Here is a 19,904-nt window from a genome sequence, read left to right as displayed (position 1 = left end):
AAAAATGGCAACAATTTTGATTGCAGAAAGCAGCGTTTCATTACTAATTAAGGTTTTCATATCTGTCATCCTATTTTATAAATCCATGTTTTTCGCCGTTTTGATTTGACATGACATTGAAATTCCATGCTGAGTGACCTATATAATTTGTTATTTTTTGTTCCAGGGGTAAAATGCCTTCCGACAAGGTACTGGTTTCCGCGGAATCAGTCATCGTCCTCACATATGTCCCCAAGAAAGAGGATTAAATCCAAACTTGTTTACCACATGGCAATTGACCTGAGTCTGACAATGCATTTAACATTGAAAGATATGCTTTTTTATTCAATTCACTCTAGAATATTACAATGTAATTCTTTACATGAAAACTTTGTTCATGTATGGTATGTAATACAATTTTTATATTTTTTGCAAGCATAAAAGACATTTGGTATATTCATTCATATGCTGGTTTTATTTTAAAAGTTTACTCCTGAAAATCCTGTAACTTATTCCGTTCAACAATTTTTACACCTCCATAAATAAAAATAAATTGACACATCCATTATTAGATCAGAGATTCATCACTTTTACGGTTGAAGGAACTCTTCAAATCCTAAAAAACTTAAAATCTTTGGGAATACTGCCACACTAATAGAGGTAAAAAAATGATAAGTTTTACACTTTATGATTAGCTAAATCTATAAAATGCATATATTTAATTTTCTTATTGATGGATGGATGGATGATGGAAATGTTTTATTTAATTACAAAAAAGTCAGCAAGTAGTACATACTTGGAGACTAAAGAAGCTTGCGGAAACTGTTTGGAAAACACTGCATTATACCGTGTAACCCCTTTTTTACATTTTTGAAAAGACTGATAAAAAGAGGGAAAATGTTAATTTGGCTGTATTAAAGATTTAAAAAAAATTATACAATTTTGGTGCATTATCATGTCAATGTGTTTTTTCTCGTTATTGACAATGTTCCTTTTCTCTTGAATTGATAATATCTTTCTTTGCTGGGACATTTGAATGGGTGTAAATAAAAACAAAACTTACAAGTCATGTAAACTATAAGAATTTAATGACCCATAACATACGGGTCAAAACCACCTCTAATTGGCTGAAATAAAATAACACCCACCAATCACACTGTAACCTTCGGCACTACAGACATCTCTATGAATAGAAACACATGTGTCTGCAATTTATTTCAATGATTGCTATGCGTTTAATTGAATTTTGGATATTTCAAGATCTAAATTGTAGAATTAAATGTACTCAATGATACGGGGCTGCAGAAACTACCCACAAATAGTGGGAAAACCTGAAATCCGGGCTTGTAAAATCGGGGTTCCACTGTACCTTTGTGAAAACTTCAATTTAACAATTTAATTTATGTCTTGAAAATTCACATGTTTTTCAATGTGTGTTTGGTGTGACGAGTATGGACCTAATTGGTTGGAGCAAGTGGCTAACATCCATTTCTTGTAAAAACAAAAATATTGTTGATACACCTCTACTCTGTGGAGACCCATTGGATCTTTATGGTAAAAAAATAGCTATCTAACAAATCTTGTGCAATGGAAAATACAGAAAACAAAACACACAAACGCAGTCTCTTATCAAAGGAGGATGCTGTGAAATATAAGTAGAGAAAAACTAATTTTTCTAAAGCATGATATTAGATTTAACTCAATTGACTCTTATCAGTATAATATTATTATTACATAGCAGTTCGATCATTGTATTTTTCTATAAATAATTTAAATTTCAATGTCATCACACCGAAAGAAATGAATCGCGTGATTTTGTGTAGCTGCTTAAATTTTACTGTATGCAGCACACTTCCCAATCACTCGCGGCACAGCAGTTGGAAAACTCTGCACTATAAAACGGCATGAATTCAATAAGAGCGTAAGTATACAATTAAATAGAAACCAAGTAGTAGTGTCCACAAAATGGTAAAAATGATTTTGCTACTGGTTTAGAGTAAAGTAAGCCATTTTATTTATCTGCTTTGTCCTCTTAATCAGAGCATATATGGGCACCACATAGCTCCACTTAGGGATTCCAATCCCGGGATCCCGAGCTATTTTCGATACCTATGAATCCCGGGATTGATAAACAAAATCCCGGGATTTCGGGATTGATTTTTTTATCAATTTTTATGGAAAATAAAATAAAACAGAAAAATAACTACATTAGAAATAAACTGAGTTTGAATGAAGTTTGATTTATACCCATGTGTAGGTTGCCGATTCATTTTATTTTTTCACATGAATTATTAAAAATGAGAAAGATTGGAGAAAACAATGCTTCGCACTTTTAACATAGTAATTCTACCATGATATACGTTTTACGGCAGTTTCATATTTGGCTGACTAATTAGATTTATGATGCGGAAAGGCCATAAGTACGCCATGATTATTAGCTTTACTATTTTAAATCTCGCTAATCCATTCATTATGTCTTTACTATCAGAAACAGCAATCTCATATTAAATTCACATTATTATTTATATTACAATATTATTTACACCATTAAACTTATGTATTTCCAAGATTGAACGTATACAATATTAACAATAAATGTCTTAAATAGTATAAATTATACTAGATTTATTTTTGACCGATTTTATCAATGTTATTTGTAAATATAAAAATTTTATATTAACAATGGAAAAAAATGCCAATCCCGGGATTGTCAAATTGTAATACCGAAATCCCGGGATCAGAATTTTGGCTCGGGATTGGATTCCCTAGCTCCACTGTATAGATATTATTTAGTGGCGCCGGAATCCGGTTGGCTTGAAGATAATGTTTGAGATTCGTTTGAGACACCTTACTGCATTATGTTGTCCACATAGCTGGAAGTGTTATGAGCCATTGTAGACAGGACATGATACGATACTATACAAACACAACATCGTCCACAAGTCAATTTTGTGTTTGGATGTAATAAGTAGAGCAAATATCTAACAACCATTCGTCGTAGAAATGGTCTGTTAATTTAACCTCACTCTATGAGTGGATAATGTTCTGATTAGAGGCGAAAATGGCACCATTTTTGAACAAAAAATCCCATTTTAATAATTGAAGTAAAGTAAATTACCATGTTCGATCCAAAGTGGAGCATATGCCCTTCACAAAGTGAAGGTTGTATGAACAGATTTTGTTATGATGAATAGTAAGTTATTCGCCCATACCATTGGATATTGAAAAACAATATACATTTGTTTGACCAGCAATGGGTTAGAATCTGTGACTCACCGTTTATTATTTATACAATGACTGAAAGTTATAAAGTGGATTTATCATGTTTTGTGATAAATAGTAACTGCAGTTGGCTAACATTGACTGATAGTGTTTGTTTCAATAACTAACAGCTGAATGCAGAACTGAGTCGCCTAGAGTCATAACTCACATTTTGTCATTTTTGAGATAAACATACCAAGTGATTTGAAAGGCGTCAATCTATATAAAAAAAATTGTTGGGTATCAAAAGTCATTTTAAACCATGTGAAAATCATTGACAAAGTTGACTGTTGGTGTCAATTCTCATATTTTTCAATGAATAATGTGAGCACATATTGGGGAGCTCTATTTATCATAGTGTGCTGTGTGTCTGCAGCCTTAGGAGTATTATATGTATTAAAAAAAATAATGTAAAACGACTCACTCAGTCATTTATCCAACGGAGTTCAATAGTTTTCTTCTAATTACAAAAGTAGCAACAGTGCTTTGTTGTTTTTTTGCGATTATCTCAAAACTCGATTTTTGGAATATGTGAGTTATGACTAGGCAACTAAACTATTCTAACTCATATTTTAAATATCTTATGAAACAGTCTACTTCCGTTATTACAAATATATGCATCATTACTGAGTCCCACTAAAATGTGATGCGTACATAAGTTAAAGTTCGGTATTGAAAAGCACACTCTTGGTCCCTCAGAGTTATAATATAAAGAAGGTGGCGATTGTTTGGCAAAATGAAGCCATGTTTCTTGCGTATAACGAACAGTAGAACCTCATTTTATTGTTATTAACTTGAACTATGAAACGTTATACTATGATAGTGCTTCTCACTACCAAATTTAAACACAATATAGTTAAGCATATTTTCTACCAAATTAACTAAAAATAATTGCCACTAACTTTATATTTAATACAAAAACAATAAATTTCAGCAGCACATGCTCGCAGTTTTTAAATTGATGTAGTCATTCAAATCAATATTTAACGGCGATGTGTAGAAAAAAGCCGCAAAAATTCTATCTTACTCTAACGCATATTACGGAGATATAAGCATGCTGAATGATTTCTCACTCGCACTTATTATTTTTTTTGTTCAGGCTTTGCTTGGTCCAAACACACGTTGAAAAACAACATGTGAATTTTCCAGATCGTCTTGATTTTTTTATTTTTTTCTCTTTAAATGTTGATATTATTAAATACAACATGGTACTGCACTAAATTCTTTTGGACACGACGGACTTTTGGCGACAGAAATGTCAAAGCGGGACAGCATGTATATTCCAGGTATAATTCATCCTAATTTGGATCGAGTATGGTATTCTACACTTTGCGATTTATATACTTACGTCAGTATACACTTCAATGACACTACGAAAGTATATTAGTTTTTGACCCTACGTAACATCAAGGGTTCTATTGCCATGGCCGACTCTCCCTCACATTGTAGCAGTGCTATAAAAGGTATCTACGCAGTACAGATCTTACATGCGGTAGGTGTGAGACGTGGCGATGGACTGAGGTAAGTGGCGTGTAGTATGCCTCAATACTAGAACGTGACAGGGTGAAGTAAGTAAGTAGTAGGTAATTATTATATTCAAAGAAATTGTTATTTCACTATTGTGCAATCGGACATAATTCTATCAATCTATGTATCTAAGTAATAGTAATAGTTATTTAAGTAAATGCTAACGAGATAAATGGAATTGCATACCTACTATCTACAGCTAACTAACTACTATGCACTATGTAGGTATTATTTATAAGTTCATTATAATATTATTTGTTATACAAAATGACAACAAACACAATTGTTTAATGAAAATATTTTGTAACTAGGTTGAGTCTGTCTTCTATAAGCTGGCGTGCCGGTTTCCCCCCCGCTTCAGCGTCCATCTCGTTCACTCTCATTGAAAACTTGCAATAGTTGAACGCGATGGCACAATGCTTTCCGTGTTCTACCTAGCAAGAATCTAATAATACAGTAAAGAAGAAATTTCTACATTTAAATAAGCTTGTATTGTTAATTTTTGTGAATTTAGTTATAATATTCGAAGAAATAAAATGGCAAATTATTATATTGTTATGTCATCCGAAATTTTCCATAATTACCATTAAAAATTAAGTTAGGTGGGATAGAAATACCTATGGACGATTCAAAAAACAAAAATCTAATTTAAATGTGCCGCTCTGGCAGTTTGGCCAACAACAAGAATGCTATCTGAAGACAAACAGATATCTTAATATACATGTTTTATTAATTACGTTTTATAATTTCACCGCTTATAATGCATAACAATAAAATTATTTTTACAGAGTAAATAATATTTGTTATAAGAAAATTCGTCAACTTTATCGTACATTGTTAGTAAACAAGAGAGATATTTGACTTTGCCGAAGGTGATTCGAATCGAATATGGCCGGACTGTCAGTATTTTTTGTGCCTTGCCTGTCAAACTTCGGTTTGCAGTTTGCGTCGAGAGGTCAGAATGAATTCGGCCGTCGAAGGTGCGTGTGAGATCTGCGGCGAGAGTGATAAACTTCTTAGGTGTTCACGTTGTAAATTAGTATTATATTGTAGTAGAGAACATCAAAAACTCGATTGGAAACGGCACAAAGCTCAGTGTAAAAAGGGCCTTCAAAGTCAAAATGCACCGTCTGCCGCTTACAATATTCGCGATAATACGTCAGATGAAGTGTCATATCGGGAGGTGAATAGTAATAATACAATAACATTCGAAGGGTCGTCCGAATCGGAGATTTTAAGTTCCAACGCCGAGACGTTGAGTGCTTCGTTAGAATTCAAAACGGACACGAGTGAAAAGTATTCCGACGGTATCCCCGATTCGATTAGCACGGCGAATATAGAAAATACAATGCCCATTTCTGGTGAAAATGTGTTTCCCGATAGACGCCACGAGTTTAAAGAGTTTCCGGAGATATCTCTGACGGGGGAGTACAGCTCGGGTCTGCCTCCCTTCTTGCACAACAAAAACAATTTCGGTAAAGAGAACCAGGAGGCTGGCGAAGAAATATGCCGGAGCGTGATAAGAGACATGAATACTTACGGATTGTGTGTGTTGGACAACTTTTTAGGAATGACCAGAGGTCATGCAGTGCTGCAAGAAGTCCTGGACATGTACTCGGCTGGTGTATTCAAGGCAAGTTCACCAATTGGCAACATAATGGCATCTACACCCCATCGTTTGCTAAATATAACTCAATCATGCAACTTGATCTATTAAAAGAACTTGAATCTATCATTGTTTACATTAGGTAGGTACCTGCCACAGTGTAAACATTACTTTTTAATGTTTATAAATTATGCTTTGTGGTCATTTCTGTATTAATCAAATCGTTGAAATGTTTAAGAATAATAAGTAAAAGTTTAGAAATCTTTATGTAAATTGTAATTAAATGCATGCCTAAGAATTAAAAAAATGTTTTTTCCTGTTACAATAAAAAAAAAAACAATATTAATAGCTAACTAATTTATTTTATACACAATAAATAGGTAAGTATATAAAATCACCCATTATGATTGTCTTTGAAGTACTGTTTACAAATTGAAATACCTACATATTAATCAATTTTTAAGTAAACTTACTATTATTGTTTACTGAATTGAGTTGCTGTCACAGTTCTTTTATAAATTTAAACTTTTAAGACATCTTTTGGTTATCAATTTTTGGTCTTTAGTTCACCCTCTTCATATAACTCATCAATTAAACTATTGTAGAAAAATAATTTATTTTGCAATAATTAATAATAATTCCAATCTCTCAAACTTTGGATCACTTTTCAATCTTTTTATTTACATAAATAACTACATAAAATAGTGCAGTAATACATCAAATTATTTCTCAAATCCATGTTTTAAGGCAGTGATACATTTCCAAATCAATAATACCTCACCCAGAATACCCCCCCCCCCCTTCTGTTTGTAGTCTCAGATTATGTTATTATTTATAACCCACTGTATTCTCGATTATTTAAAATGAACAAATAATGTAATAATAATCCTATGTGCAAAGGAAAAGAGCAACAGTCCTAAAAACTGAAAAATGAGTTAAATATGCCAGATGAGCCATAAATAATGTGAATTAGGATGATATCAACGTCTCTGAATTATTAAATTTCACACAGAAACGTAGGAGTTCCCATATAAAGTGGTCCAAAAATCATTATTTTTTTAGCTCCTGAAAAGTAGTGATTATAGACTTATCGCCTTTTTCCTTTTGCACACAGAATCATTCGACAACATTTTTGGAGTTTTTGGAGTACTTAAGTAGGTATGTTGTAGCTACTCTCAAAAGTTCTAATGGAGTAGAATAGAATCTCAATAATCCGGCACTACTTACATGAAACCTGATGGTGACAGATTACTGGAATGCATAGAAAACTGAAATAAAAAAAAAAAAAATACATTGGTAGAATGGTGTCAGATTCATGTGGCAGTGTAGGCGACTCATTTAGGTTGGGATCGTTACTTTCAGAATATGACACTATATCATTCCAAAGTGATTTTGTCATGAATATGACAGAAGAATCTGTCCTTCCTCTACTTACGTTGGACTTCTAATATGTGTGTATTTCCTACATATGATTTTTTATAAACCTTGGGTTTTATGGATAGTAACAAACATTGTTTAATGAAATAATGTCCTACTGAGTACTGACAAAACACGATATCCACTGTATTCACATTCCTTCCTTTATTTGCCTCCTCTCTTAAAATGTGCTGCATTTAAACAGTGCATGACCTGTCTATCCCCACGAGTCGTCACTATAACTGAATCTTTTCACTGTAGTGAGTGTAGAGTCATTGTGGCATGATACCTAGCTTGGTCATACATCTCTGAATTGGTATAGGTAGATATTGTGAAATAAAATTAATGTGGTTTTTTCCCCCCAGGATGGCCAAGTGGTGTTGAGCACGAGGCGAAGAGACTTGAAGACAATCCGCGGAGACCAGATCACGTGGATCGACGGAAAGGAGCCAAAGTGCACTCACATAGGCCAGCTGATCCACCAGGTAAAACATTTATTTCAACTAATACAGACTTTAAAAAGAATTGAATTAATCTGAAAATTGCCACCCCTCCCACAATATTAATCTACAATGGCGATTTAAAATAATCAAATCGAACACGATTTATTAAAAAATATATATAGTTAACGAGATGAAAGAAAATTGCGACTTTTTTATTATCCGCGAAATAAACTTATGCGACAAATGGATTTTCTTTAAATATACTACCTTTGTGACTCAGTTAGTTTTCTGGTGCTCTGTCATACAAATACATGTTTTATGTTGAGACTTTGAAAGAATGCTTTTCGGTGATTCTGCACACGATTGTGATGAATTAATAGTTCTGGATCGGAGATTTTAAACTCCTAAATAAGAATATACTTAGTAATGTTTGTATAATATTTCAGTTTAACTTTTCGATCTGCCTCTTCGAATCGATCGAATTCTTTTTAATTAGGGACTTTATGCTGGCATCTATATAATAAGGAACACGTTTCATGTAAAATAACACAACAAGATTCCCTAAAGCACCTACCCACCACTATCCCTATAAAGTTGATACTGCCAAAGAAAATGTCTTGCGTATAATATGAAAGTCTTATTTCCACAATTAATAATAATTGAAGTCATCCAAATCGTCAAGAAAGTCTTCTAAAACCTTCCAATATATCTTTTTGATGCTTTGTAAAATGTTCCCCATTATTTCAAGGAACCATCCCAATATATAATATTCACGTATTTTTCGGTGCATGATGCAAATGACTGCCATGCTTTTTTCTATTGTTTTGTCTTCAAGCTAAAGGAAGTCCCGTGTGAATGAATGAATTACTGGCTTCAGAATTTAGAAAATGAAAATATATAAATATAAGTACATTTAAAAGGTCTTTCATACATTGTAATGTATTTTATTATAAAACAACCATCAGATACTAACAGGAGTCGGGACTGTCTCACTCCATCATAATAATTAATATACCTAATCATTGACTTAATAATTAATGTACATTGCCTTTGACAGAAAAATCTCAATATTAAAGTGAATACGTTCGCGAAATAAGTCAAAAGCGTGAACGCGAATAACCAATATCCACCCTTATTGGAATACAGGCAAATTTTATTTGACCATATAGGTACTTACAGTATGCAATGCATGGCCCCCAAATCCTGAAGCGGGCCCCAAGGCTAGGATCTTTGTCGGGCCCCCTACCTATCGCCAAGGTTAAAGGCAGTGTGATGCTCTACAGTAGCGTTTTCCAAATGGTATTAATGGTAAAATTAAGGGTCTTTTTAATACTTAAATTCCACTTGAATAATGGAGTTATCAAATAATGACACAATTAAAAATTACATCGCACAACCACATATTTTAAAATATAAATATTAATAAAGAACAATAGCGCCGCAGGCGATTTTTTTTACTGTTACAAAATTTGTCATGTGTGTTTATCTCACTTATTTGGTTAATTCGCCACGCCGGGCCCCCAGGCTAGAGCCCTGTCAACCCCCCCCCCCCCCTTGCGGGGACCATGATGCAATGTAATTGTATGTGGCAATATTTAAGTGCACATGTTGTCACAATAGGACAAAACAGCGCTGTGTAGACATGACCACAGATTTGCAATGATGACCCGTATTACATAGTAGATCTAGTTTATTTTTTCAACCACTTTCATCTATGTTTTTATTATGTTCACGAAATAATCTAATTTGTATGAGAGGGGAATCGATATGTCTTGTGATCGAGGTGTCTCTTCTGGAGAAAGAATCAGAGAAGGCTAATCTCAAGTCTCAAGAAATTAATTTCCTGAGATTCTGTAGAAATTTTTAACTGCTAAGCTGCCGACCGGAACCGGATTTTTTAAAAAAACAGTAAAGTTCCCCTTTTGAACTTAAACATAATTCCTTAAAGTTCTCAGTGATTTTTTTTTTGGCAGAAAGAATTGAATTGAATGATTTGAATGGAAAAAAAATCGACCGAAACACAATGAAAAAGTCAAGAAATCACAAGCTATGCATACGAGCACAGTGGGCAATCGGCATGCATTATTTACGTTTGTGCGTGAAAATAAACCTGTGAGAACGCAGGAGTTAGTAATTTCTTAGATAATTAGGTTAGGTTAGGGTTTACGTTTCATTTAAAAAGAAAGCCTTTTAACCTTTTTTTAAATCTATTTCAATGACCACGTAAGTAGGTACTCGTTGAACAGATAAGAAAGTAGATAGGCGGCACTTACCATTCCTTGAATCTACTACTTCATAATCACGGTATAAGAAAATGATATCTGTACAAGTACGCAGCACAATGTTATATGTCTATTTGTGGTAAATGGTGTTATTTTATAATTGTCAACAAGAGTAAGCGAAATTCTCTCGACATGTTTCTAAGATAACCATAAACAAGCAGTGATAAGAAGTATCTAACTACAATCTACACAATGTCTTCGGCGTGCTACGAAAAGTCACCAACAATCATTTTTGTAAAATATAATGACTAGGTATTATGGTGAAAGAAACAAACCAACCCCAGATTAAAAAAATTGATTTGATGTTCCAATAATATTTTGCAACAGCAGAAGAAAAAAAGAACTTTGCATGTGATTTTCGTCTGAAGTTAAATAATAATATAGACTTTAATAAATTTTGTGAATCGTGGATGGATTGAATGCTACTAGTACAGGGGTGGCGAACATTTTTATGCTTAGGTGCGTGGTATTGAGAAACGTGTTGATAATTGTGTTTTTTGGTATTTTTTCTGTAGTTTTAAGTTTATCTTGACAAACTCGTACATAATGAAAGTAAATAACTTTTTTTAGCTCTTGCTCGGAAAAAAAATCTTCAAACTTCTTTTACGCCCGAAATGTAAATTTTATCCACAATCTAGTTTTTTAATTTAACAAAAGTACTTCGTTGTCAGATTTCTTTCTTTTCTAGTTGTATTAGGTTGGACGTTTCTTTTTAGCCTGCCTCCGTGAAAAGACGGGTCGGTCAGGTCGGTGGCTTCGATAACTGTTGCAGGATATTGCGCGTTCCGGTTTTTTTTATAATTATTTTGCGTGTCAGCAGTGACATGAGTCCCATAGGTTCACTATCACTGATAGTTATAACTACGGTTGATTAATGCAAATTTGTGTTATTGTACTTGGGCTGTTATGATAGTATATATTGTCTAGTTTAATATTCAGATTTTGTATGTGAGAGGGTACCTATCCATGCCAATAAGATTTAAAAACCATCTCAGTGTGGTGTTTGTTGCTGTCTATTTAAGAACGAGTGATTTAGACTTTAGAGGATATAATAATATACATGTTATGTTATATAACGTTTGTATTTTTTTTTGTTTACAGGTTGACAACATCATAATGCGAGCAAATAAAATGATCAACAATGGAAAATTTGGGGGATATACGATAAACGGAAGAACGAAGGTGAGTCATTAATTATTTTTTAAATCATATTTTTTATATTATGATTTGTTTTTGTCTTTAATCCAAAACCACAAACTAGCCTGTCTCAAAAGAGTTCCTATCCATGGCTAAAAATATATTCCCATGCAAAGAAAATCCCTGTAGAAATTGAAAAGCCGTATTATACAGAAAGCATAATTAAATCAAATTAAAAATATGTTAATAAATACAGTTATGAAAAATACATTGGAGTGAGCTATTAAAAATGGTTGAAAGAAAAAACACCCACGTAGTACTTATAAGAGAGTAAAAAATAAAATAACTATATGTATGTACTTGCAAAACACATAAAAAGTGTATATGAAGAAAAGATGGGATATATAAGAAATAAAATACAGTCGTTCAGTTACAATGAGTGCTAAATTTTGGAGCAACTTAATTTAAAAGAGGCAAGAGAACAAAACAGTTCCATTCGATCACCGTGAAGATTCAGAAGTCGAGCCACCTGAATGTTAGTAACTTAGATTGGTTTATATGTTCGAATGTGTAAAAGTAAAAAGTTTTGAGAACGAATAATATTCTAGGTCTATATTATTGACCCTGTGTAAGTTAAACTTAATCTTTGACAGTAATTAAGGGCAACTCGAATGATTATTAATTAATTTATTTAAAAATAGAATTAAGTCATGAATAATATGTTGGATTTGTAAAGATTTCATTTTCAAAGTGTTTCATTTTGGAAGAATAGTGATTAGGCAAGTCAATATTAAGGTAATTTGTGAGTTTTTTTCACTCGTTCCAACCTATTGACATGATAAATGTAGTGGGGTTCCATACCGAACTACAGTATTCGAAGTGCAGTTTGTTGAATCCTCATCTTAGTTCTATAATAATTATTTATTATTTTTACGTGTCGTTATGTTTAAGGATCCCATACAAATGGCCAAATAGAACTATGACGTGAAACAGCTGTCCTATGTAATTTCATACAGTACCTATTCAGAATAAAGCGTTGTGATAAAATCCCTATTCGGAATAAAGCGTTGTGATAAAATAAATTACATACCTATCATACGCAATGATCTAATTCACTTGACCTGAACATAGAGTTGAGTTATTGCTTATATTATCATCGGTGATTACATAGGATGCAACATCTTGCAGTGTGTTGTAACGTACCTACCGCTTTTAATTATTACCTAATGCATTATTTATTTTCTCATTAGGCGACGGAGGTGGTATACCCGTGAAACTTCACGTGTGTCAAAACTCAAAACCTTGCGAACGTCACGTACTCCCTTTTATCTATGCCTACGATCGATGTAATGATGATGGCATTGCCTTACTCTTGTTACATTTCGATTTCAAAATATTTATGAAATATGGCTATTGAGTTGAATTACCTTTCCCTTAATTTCACGATGATTTTTAAATGTCGGTACAAGACTAAAATGTTTTTTATATCGATAATGAAATTGCAATACATATGTCATAGACAAAGCCTGAACCAATCAAATTTCTGTCAACACACCCTTACGCGAAATTATTGAATTGACAATAAAATAAATCTTAGAGATTATTCACAATATTTGTAGTTAGTTAGCTGGAATTGCAATCTTTAATTATTGACAATTGAGATTCGATGTATTTATTATCTAGCGATGAAACAGTTTAGCATTATATGTACCTACTGCTGATTTGTCAGATTTTCCTCTAACTAATGCTATCGATAAATAATTTTATTAAATCGTTTCTTTATAATCTGTGCCAACTTATGGTAAAATATTTAATGAATTTGATTGCAGTTTCGTGATACTTTGAATATTTTATGATAGGTATTGTGCATTTTCAAATCTCCCGTAATAGTGTTCGATCTTAACATTTTGACTATATTAATATATTCCGGGTCAAAACGACAGTTTCTTCGATATTTTTGTTGCTGTGTTGAGTGATTATTGATTAAGTATATCGAAATATTCATTCTCTCATTCGTCCTCTTTGATTCTGTTGTATTCAATGAGTCCCATTTCCAGAATCTCTAATTACCTAGTCAAGATGATAATACATAATATGCCTTGCCTTTTTCGTAGAAGAATGATACATACTTTTTCAAGATTATGTTTCTTATTGTTTCTACTGGTGTTCCATAAATTAGCTTAATTTGAATATTGTTTCCCAATTTAATAGTTATTAAATAAATCGAAATTTTTCAAGAATTCCACGATTCTACTGCTCAAGAATGGCCTCACGTCTCAAATGTTTTATACCTACACAAATATTTGGTTTCTTGTCTTGTTTAGTGAAAGCCATCAAGCGAACAATTTTTGAAAATAGCCGATATATACTGGATTATTTATTGGGTTAGGTTAGGTTATCTTTCTTGAAATTCATGCATTTTGTCGAAATCGCCCATGAAAATTGCCACTATTCCCGCTTGGCTTCCAGTACACAGGCTCGTGCAAAATATTTTATTAAAATTAAAAACCAACCTTTTAATTTTTGATTTTATACTCGAAATCGGGCCTGAAGTATGGGCCTGTATGTGTGTATCTTAACCGATTATTTGAGTTAGTAGCTTTAGTACCTACGTCCTACTTGTTATTTTTTGCGTGGGTGCCTTTTATAATGCCGGTTTTCGCGCGAATATTATGACGTCAGCTGTTCATTTCATTTTCGTTAGGCTTCAATTGCATCGATCGACGTGATTCGTCGAAGCTGACTTGTGTTGTCATTGTCAATAGTTGTTGTTTGCCTCCGTTTGACCAACTCAGCATGCATTTCTTTCTTTAGTCGAATTGTTCAGTCCAATCCTCGGGCATTGGCTCCGTGGTGCGCGGAATAAATAAAGCGACTATTTATTGTATTGTCATGTACTTAGCTGAAGCATTCAGTGTTTGGTTTAAATTGAAACTCCATTTCATAAACACTTATGCTCGAATTATGCGACAGGGAAGAGCACTAATAATTATTAGGCTCCAAGCATATTTTTGGTATGGCTGCTAAATATCTAGGTACTATCTACAGAGTTTACGGGTTGCTGTAATGACGGGAGAAGTGGTGCTCTAATTAAGGGGTGGACATGGTTAAAGAAAAAGGATTGTCTTAAGGCTATACTTCAGCTGAGGCATGAGTCTAAAAATATCGTGACTACGCGACGTGCAGATTGTGAAAACGACGCGTGCAGAACAAAACATAATTTGTCATAAAAATTCAACATGCGTCCATTTAATGTTATGTTTATTGTTATATTAGTAATAATAATAATATATTCGTTGACATGTTTTCTTTTTCGAGTAAATTCGTAACGTTTTTTAGTCATCTTTACACGACTTAAGAATATATTCCTCCGACGCCATCACAAAACAAATTGACGTGCTCACAGCTCTACTATCTCTGTCGAATTGGCAACGAGTCCGAAATTTCGTACCACCTATAGTTGAAAATTATTTGCCGTTTCACTGAAGTATGCTCTTAACATTACCATAATAATTATAGGTAGAACGATTTCCCAAATGACCTAGCTACATTGAGGGATAATATGTTAAGCTTTTAATATACTTAATTGAAAAAATGTGCCCTGACCACAGATCAGTAATAAGGTAGACAAGTGAAAGCCCTGGACCAAGATTTTGAAGCCCGGCTATTTATATTATTTACGACTAATATCGAATGCGCGTTGTGTTTACGTAATAAATTTGAATGGATAATATTATGGTACAGGTTTATTTAAGTACATATTTATCCACACTCGACATCAGTAGCCTGTTATACCACACCCCGTAGGGTAAGCCAGTTCCCATTAAATTTGTGTTCCATGAAGGAATATCTAGGTAAAATTTTAAAGCTTTTTTTAACGTAATTTGGGAGAGGAAATGAAAATCGGATCCCCACGCGGAGAAGAGATTACTAGTATTTCATCGAGAAAACCGGCTAGATCATTGTGTTTGAAACATGAAAGCTATGTGGAATAATTAGTAATATAAGTACCTACCTAACTGTTGTGTTTTATTTTATTTTAATTCGTATTTCCAGAACGTATCTACAATTATTAATTACACTATTAAACTAATATATGAATACCCATTACAATTTTTCAAGATGCACAATTTACGACATTTTGTATCTAATATAAGATTTTTAAAAACTTGACGCTATAAAAAGTCAAAACATCAATTCCCAATGATCCAAACAGACGTCAAACCTTCTAACCTTAGATTATCTTCTAACGAAGCTGGAAGAATTTCTTTATGATTTTAAAACTTTTGTTGTTCCGATACCTAGGTACCCAAAATGGTGCAATTCGTAGGTATCTGTTAAATCTACTTATTCCAATAATCGCTTTCTTTAACAATATTGCATTGCCCATCTCTAATGATATTTGCGTTTCCATAATTATTTTATATCGATATTCAAAAAAAAAAATGGCTGGAAACGGCGTGCATAATCGAACGCCGACACGGCCACCCAGAGCCGATTCAAATAAAACGATATAAATTACTATCCCTTTCAAATTGAGAACAGATTGTGGTGTGTGCATTGATGTACTGCCGAGTGCAGCTGATGCACTTTACTTTGTTTTGGCATTCCCGCGCACGCGCGCCGCACATAACCCCATTTCGCGCTCGTCCTTACCGCCCCCTTCCGCCCGCCGACACTCCCGCCATTTTCCTCTTGTTTCTGGTCTACGTGACCAGCTGCATGACCCACTGCATGCTATCACTACTCGTCGCTAGACAGAGACGCATTCATCTAGGCGCGCAGCTATCTCTTTTCATTTCGCTCAGCTGTTTTTATTTCGCGGGAAAATTCACGGCCATTGTTTTCCTCCGATACGACGAGTGTTTGGTATTTGACCCTTTCATGCGCGCTGACTCGCCGTAGTAGCAATAATAATTATTTATTAAAAATATATAATAATACATGGTTTTTTATGTTTTAAACCGCATAAGGTGTTTACCGAATGCAGTGTTCAATTTTCCTTTGCAAATCATGATATGTCTAAATAGAAAACTTGCAATGATTTAAATAATATAATCTCACTTGTACCTATATCGGTTGCGTTCCAATGTATAGGCTGTTTCTCCTTTTTAAAACAATCATATAGGTACTTACCTAATATATACGTACATAGGTAGGTACCTAGGTATATTGCATAAATACTTCTAAAACGTCTATTTTATTTTGTTTACAAATGACAACATTGTAAGATAATAATGTTCATAGTATATAATTATTAAAAATATCCGTAACATCAAACAGTAATAAGAGTACAAAATAAACTATAGAATTTGGTACAATAGATATAAATATTGAACATATCAATAGACGAACTATTAACATTTTGTATGCATCGAATATATTTTTGTAAATCTTCTCAAACCTTGCACTTTTTATTTATCTTTGGTATTTACAATAATTAATTATTAATTGGCGAAAATAATAATTGATGTGCTTTGAATTTGCAACAACTGTACCCATCCATGCCTTTTTTTTATCGATCGTTCGCCGTTCGCACAATTAGCTTATTATGGAAGTGCGGAAACAACGTTAAGTACAAGCATGTCCTGCTATCTAGATTCATATTATGTTAATAATTATTGAGAAATCGATGTTTGACATTTTGATGAACTAGGAAATTCAACCCGTGACCTTCTACACGTAGGCCCAGCAGGCACATCAATATATAGATTAAATCAGCGAAGTAAATGTCTTGAAATATTTTGTACAATAAATATCAACAACTTGATCAGTTTTTTCGACATAACTACTTTATTTTGTAGGGTTTATTGAAGCATTGAAACATTGAATAAAACTTTCTCCAATAAATGCTTCAATTATTTCATATACGAAATATAACTGTGATATGTGATCAAATTGTTCAATAATTTACACCTTACGGAGTTGAGATAGGGTAATATTATATATTAGTGCGTTTTGTGAGGTCTTTCGTTTGCCATCACAAATCTCACCTATTGAAATAATGATAGTATTAGCCTGTCAGTTGTATACAATAATTTACATAATTTGCAGTTTCCTTTCTCTGTTTACATGCATAAATTTAATATTCAGTATTTACTAATACAAATCAATTTTACACCATAAATCGGACAATGATCGTAGATCTTGCGTTCATAACCTACTTTCATTTTTAAACAAATGACTAAGAATCCTAAAAAATACCTTTAAATACGGCGTATTATAATTTGCATGTTGGTTTTATGTGATTTTCGTAGGAAACGTGTCTGTGTTGCAATTGCCCACACGTTCGTTATCTTTGCTAACATTGATGTAGTATGTACCTAGTACATATTTATTTATTATCTTCGATCAGTAATTTTACATACTTGATTTATTTATCTTAGCGCGAGGATTAATGATTTCATATTATCGATTCACTAATAGTTTTTTTATCACCTGACGATACCCCCCCCCCCCACTCTCTGCCTTCCATGTGCAACAGATTTCGGGGAACTGTTTTCGTTATTTCCATAAATCTATTAAATGATAATATTAAGGTACCTACCCCCAGATTTTAAACTAAACAAAGACAACTTATGACGAGGAATAAACTTACGATGTCTAAGAAATGATACAATAATCTACAATCAACACGTGCTCTTGTAAGAATAACACACAATATACTGAAGCATTTCATTAAAAATATTTTCCACATTTGATAAAGCATCATTGATTGTTTTGAGGTCCCGGTGATTTTTGTGCTTTGTTTTCAATTTCAATAGGGTAGTAAAAGGGTCTAGGAAGATTTGGCACCGGACAACTGGACGCCACGGAATTCGAAAATAAATAGACGTTATGTACTTATAGGTACTTTAAAAAAATATTTAATATTATTTATATTTAAATGATTATATTATGATTTAATAGTTGGTGAGAATGTAAATATGCAGACGTAATAAATGATTTAATCGTGCATATGTTTAAGTTCCAACGAAAAAAGAGTTTATTTTATATAAAGCCTTAGGCATGGTAATACTCAATCCGCAATTAAGAATACATTATGTTGAATTAAAACTACTAAGTAGTAGATAGAAACTGATTAAAATACCTCGTCTACGTTCTGTATACGTGTCTATGACAGTGCGGCGTCCAATTGTCCGGAGTCCAGTTGTCCCATTCCCTAGAAAAACGTTGTTCTCAGAGGTAGGTTGTTACTAACGCAGCAAATTTTTTTGTCTTTCTTGTATTTTTTATATAAACCATTATTAATTATATTTTTATAGCCGTTTATTCCTCACAAAAATTCTCGTTTATTCCAGCTCCACTGCCTTACACCTTTCATGATATTGTTCAACCCAGCTGAGAACCAGAGTCTGTATTCTATAAACTGGCGTACACGTCACACGGAAAGTATTGTGCTATCGCGGTCAACTGTTGCAAGTTTTCAATGGGAGGGAACGAGATGAATGCTGAAGCGGGAGGGGAAACCGCACGCCATCTTATAAAAGACAGACTCTAAACCGAAAATAGACTGAGTGATCGTTTAATTAAAAAATCGGTTTCTCTTTTTATACCTAGATGCTGTTGATATTTTATGGACATGAATGAATCTACAATACGTCACGTGTTATTTTTTTGTGTGTTGACTAGTACTCTATCTCTGGCACTATTGAGATGAATTAAAAGCTTTTCTTCTGTTTCTTCTCCTCACAATACTTCAATACATTCGAAATGATGCTCTTCGTCTCATTTTGTAAATGTTTAGACATTTTAATGGTAATCAACACAGAACAGATAATATACCGTACCGTATAATATAATAGAATACCGATCGGCTATATTCAATACGCCGCATGTTGAAGCAGGCTTTTGAATGTGTGAGTGTCCTACGAAAATGAAGCACGCATTACGCACGTGAAATAGTGTGTGTAATACACCAACATTAAATGAGCGTAAATGCATAAACCGAGAGCAGTTTTCAGTATTAGACGTACAACGTATTCTTGACACGTGTGTAAGTTTAACACGGATTCATCCTTACTCGAGACGGTTACCTGCTATCGCCTTACCCGTTGGGTATTTCAGTTCCCATTATTTCTGAGTTCCCTGGTAATCAACCTCCGCGCGATATCGAACACACTGAATTATATACAGGGGGAAAGTAAAAACGGAGGGCGGGTTTCAGTTCCAGAAACGACCGTGGTGACATAGAAGACTTTTAATATAAAAGTTGCACTGTACATAGTACGTTAACGTTGACATTTTTGTACA

General features: G+C 33.5%; 2 protein-coding genes across 2 annotated transcripts in view; both read left to right on the top strand.

The window, feature by feature from the left end:
• The window catches only part of CD98hc (CD98 heavy chain), a 35,155-nt gene extending 34,712 nt beyond the window's left edge, over positions 1-443 (top strand). The window contains exon 12 of the mRNA XM_085948392.1: positions 167-443. Within this exon, the coding sequence (XP_085804518.1) occupies positions 167-248 (82 nt within the window). The 3' untranslated portion in view covers positions 249-443. The remainder of the gene's footprint in view (positions 1-166) is intronic.
• Positions 444-5,641: 5,198 nt separating this feature from the next.
• The window catches only part of LOC147071307 (prolyl hydroxylase EGLN3-like), a 32,664-nt gene continuing 18,401 nt past the window's right edge, over positions 5,642-19,904 (top strand). Inside the window, exons 1-3 of the mRNA XM_085947908.1 lie at positions 5,642-6,400; positions 8,155-8,274; positions 11,616-11,696. Of these exons, the coding sequence (XP_085804034.1) occupies positions 5,729-6,400; positions 8,155-8,274; positions 11,616-11,696 (873 nt within the window). The 5' untranslated portion in view covers positions 5,642-5,728. The remainder of the gene's footprint in view (positions 6,401-8,154; positions 8,275-11,615; positions 11,697-19,904) is intronic.

This window comes from Rhyacophila brunnea, unplaced genomic scaffold (genome assembly GCF_057557595.1).
Source record: "Rhyacophila brunnea isolate RB1 unplaced genomic scaffold, BYU_Rbru_1.0 scaffold_20, whole genome shotgun sequence".
NCBI classification, from domain to species: Eukaryota; Metazoa; Arthropoda; class Insecta; order Trichoptera; family Rhyacophilidae; genus Rhyacophila; species Rhyacophila brunnea.
This window is presented reverse-complemented; position numbering and strand designations above follow the sequence as displayed.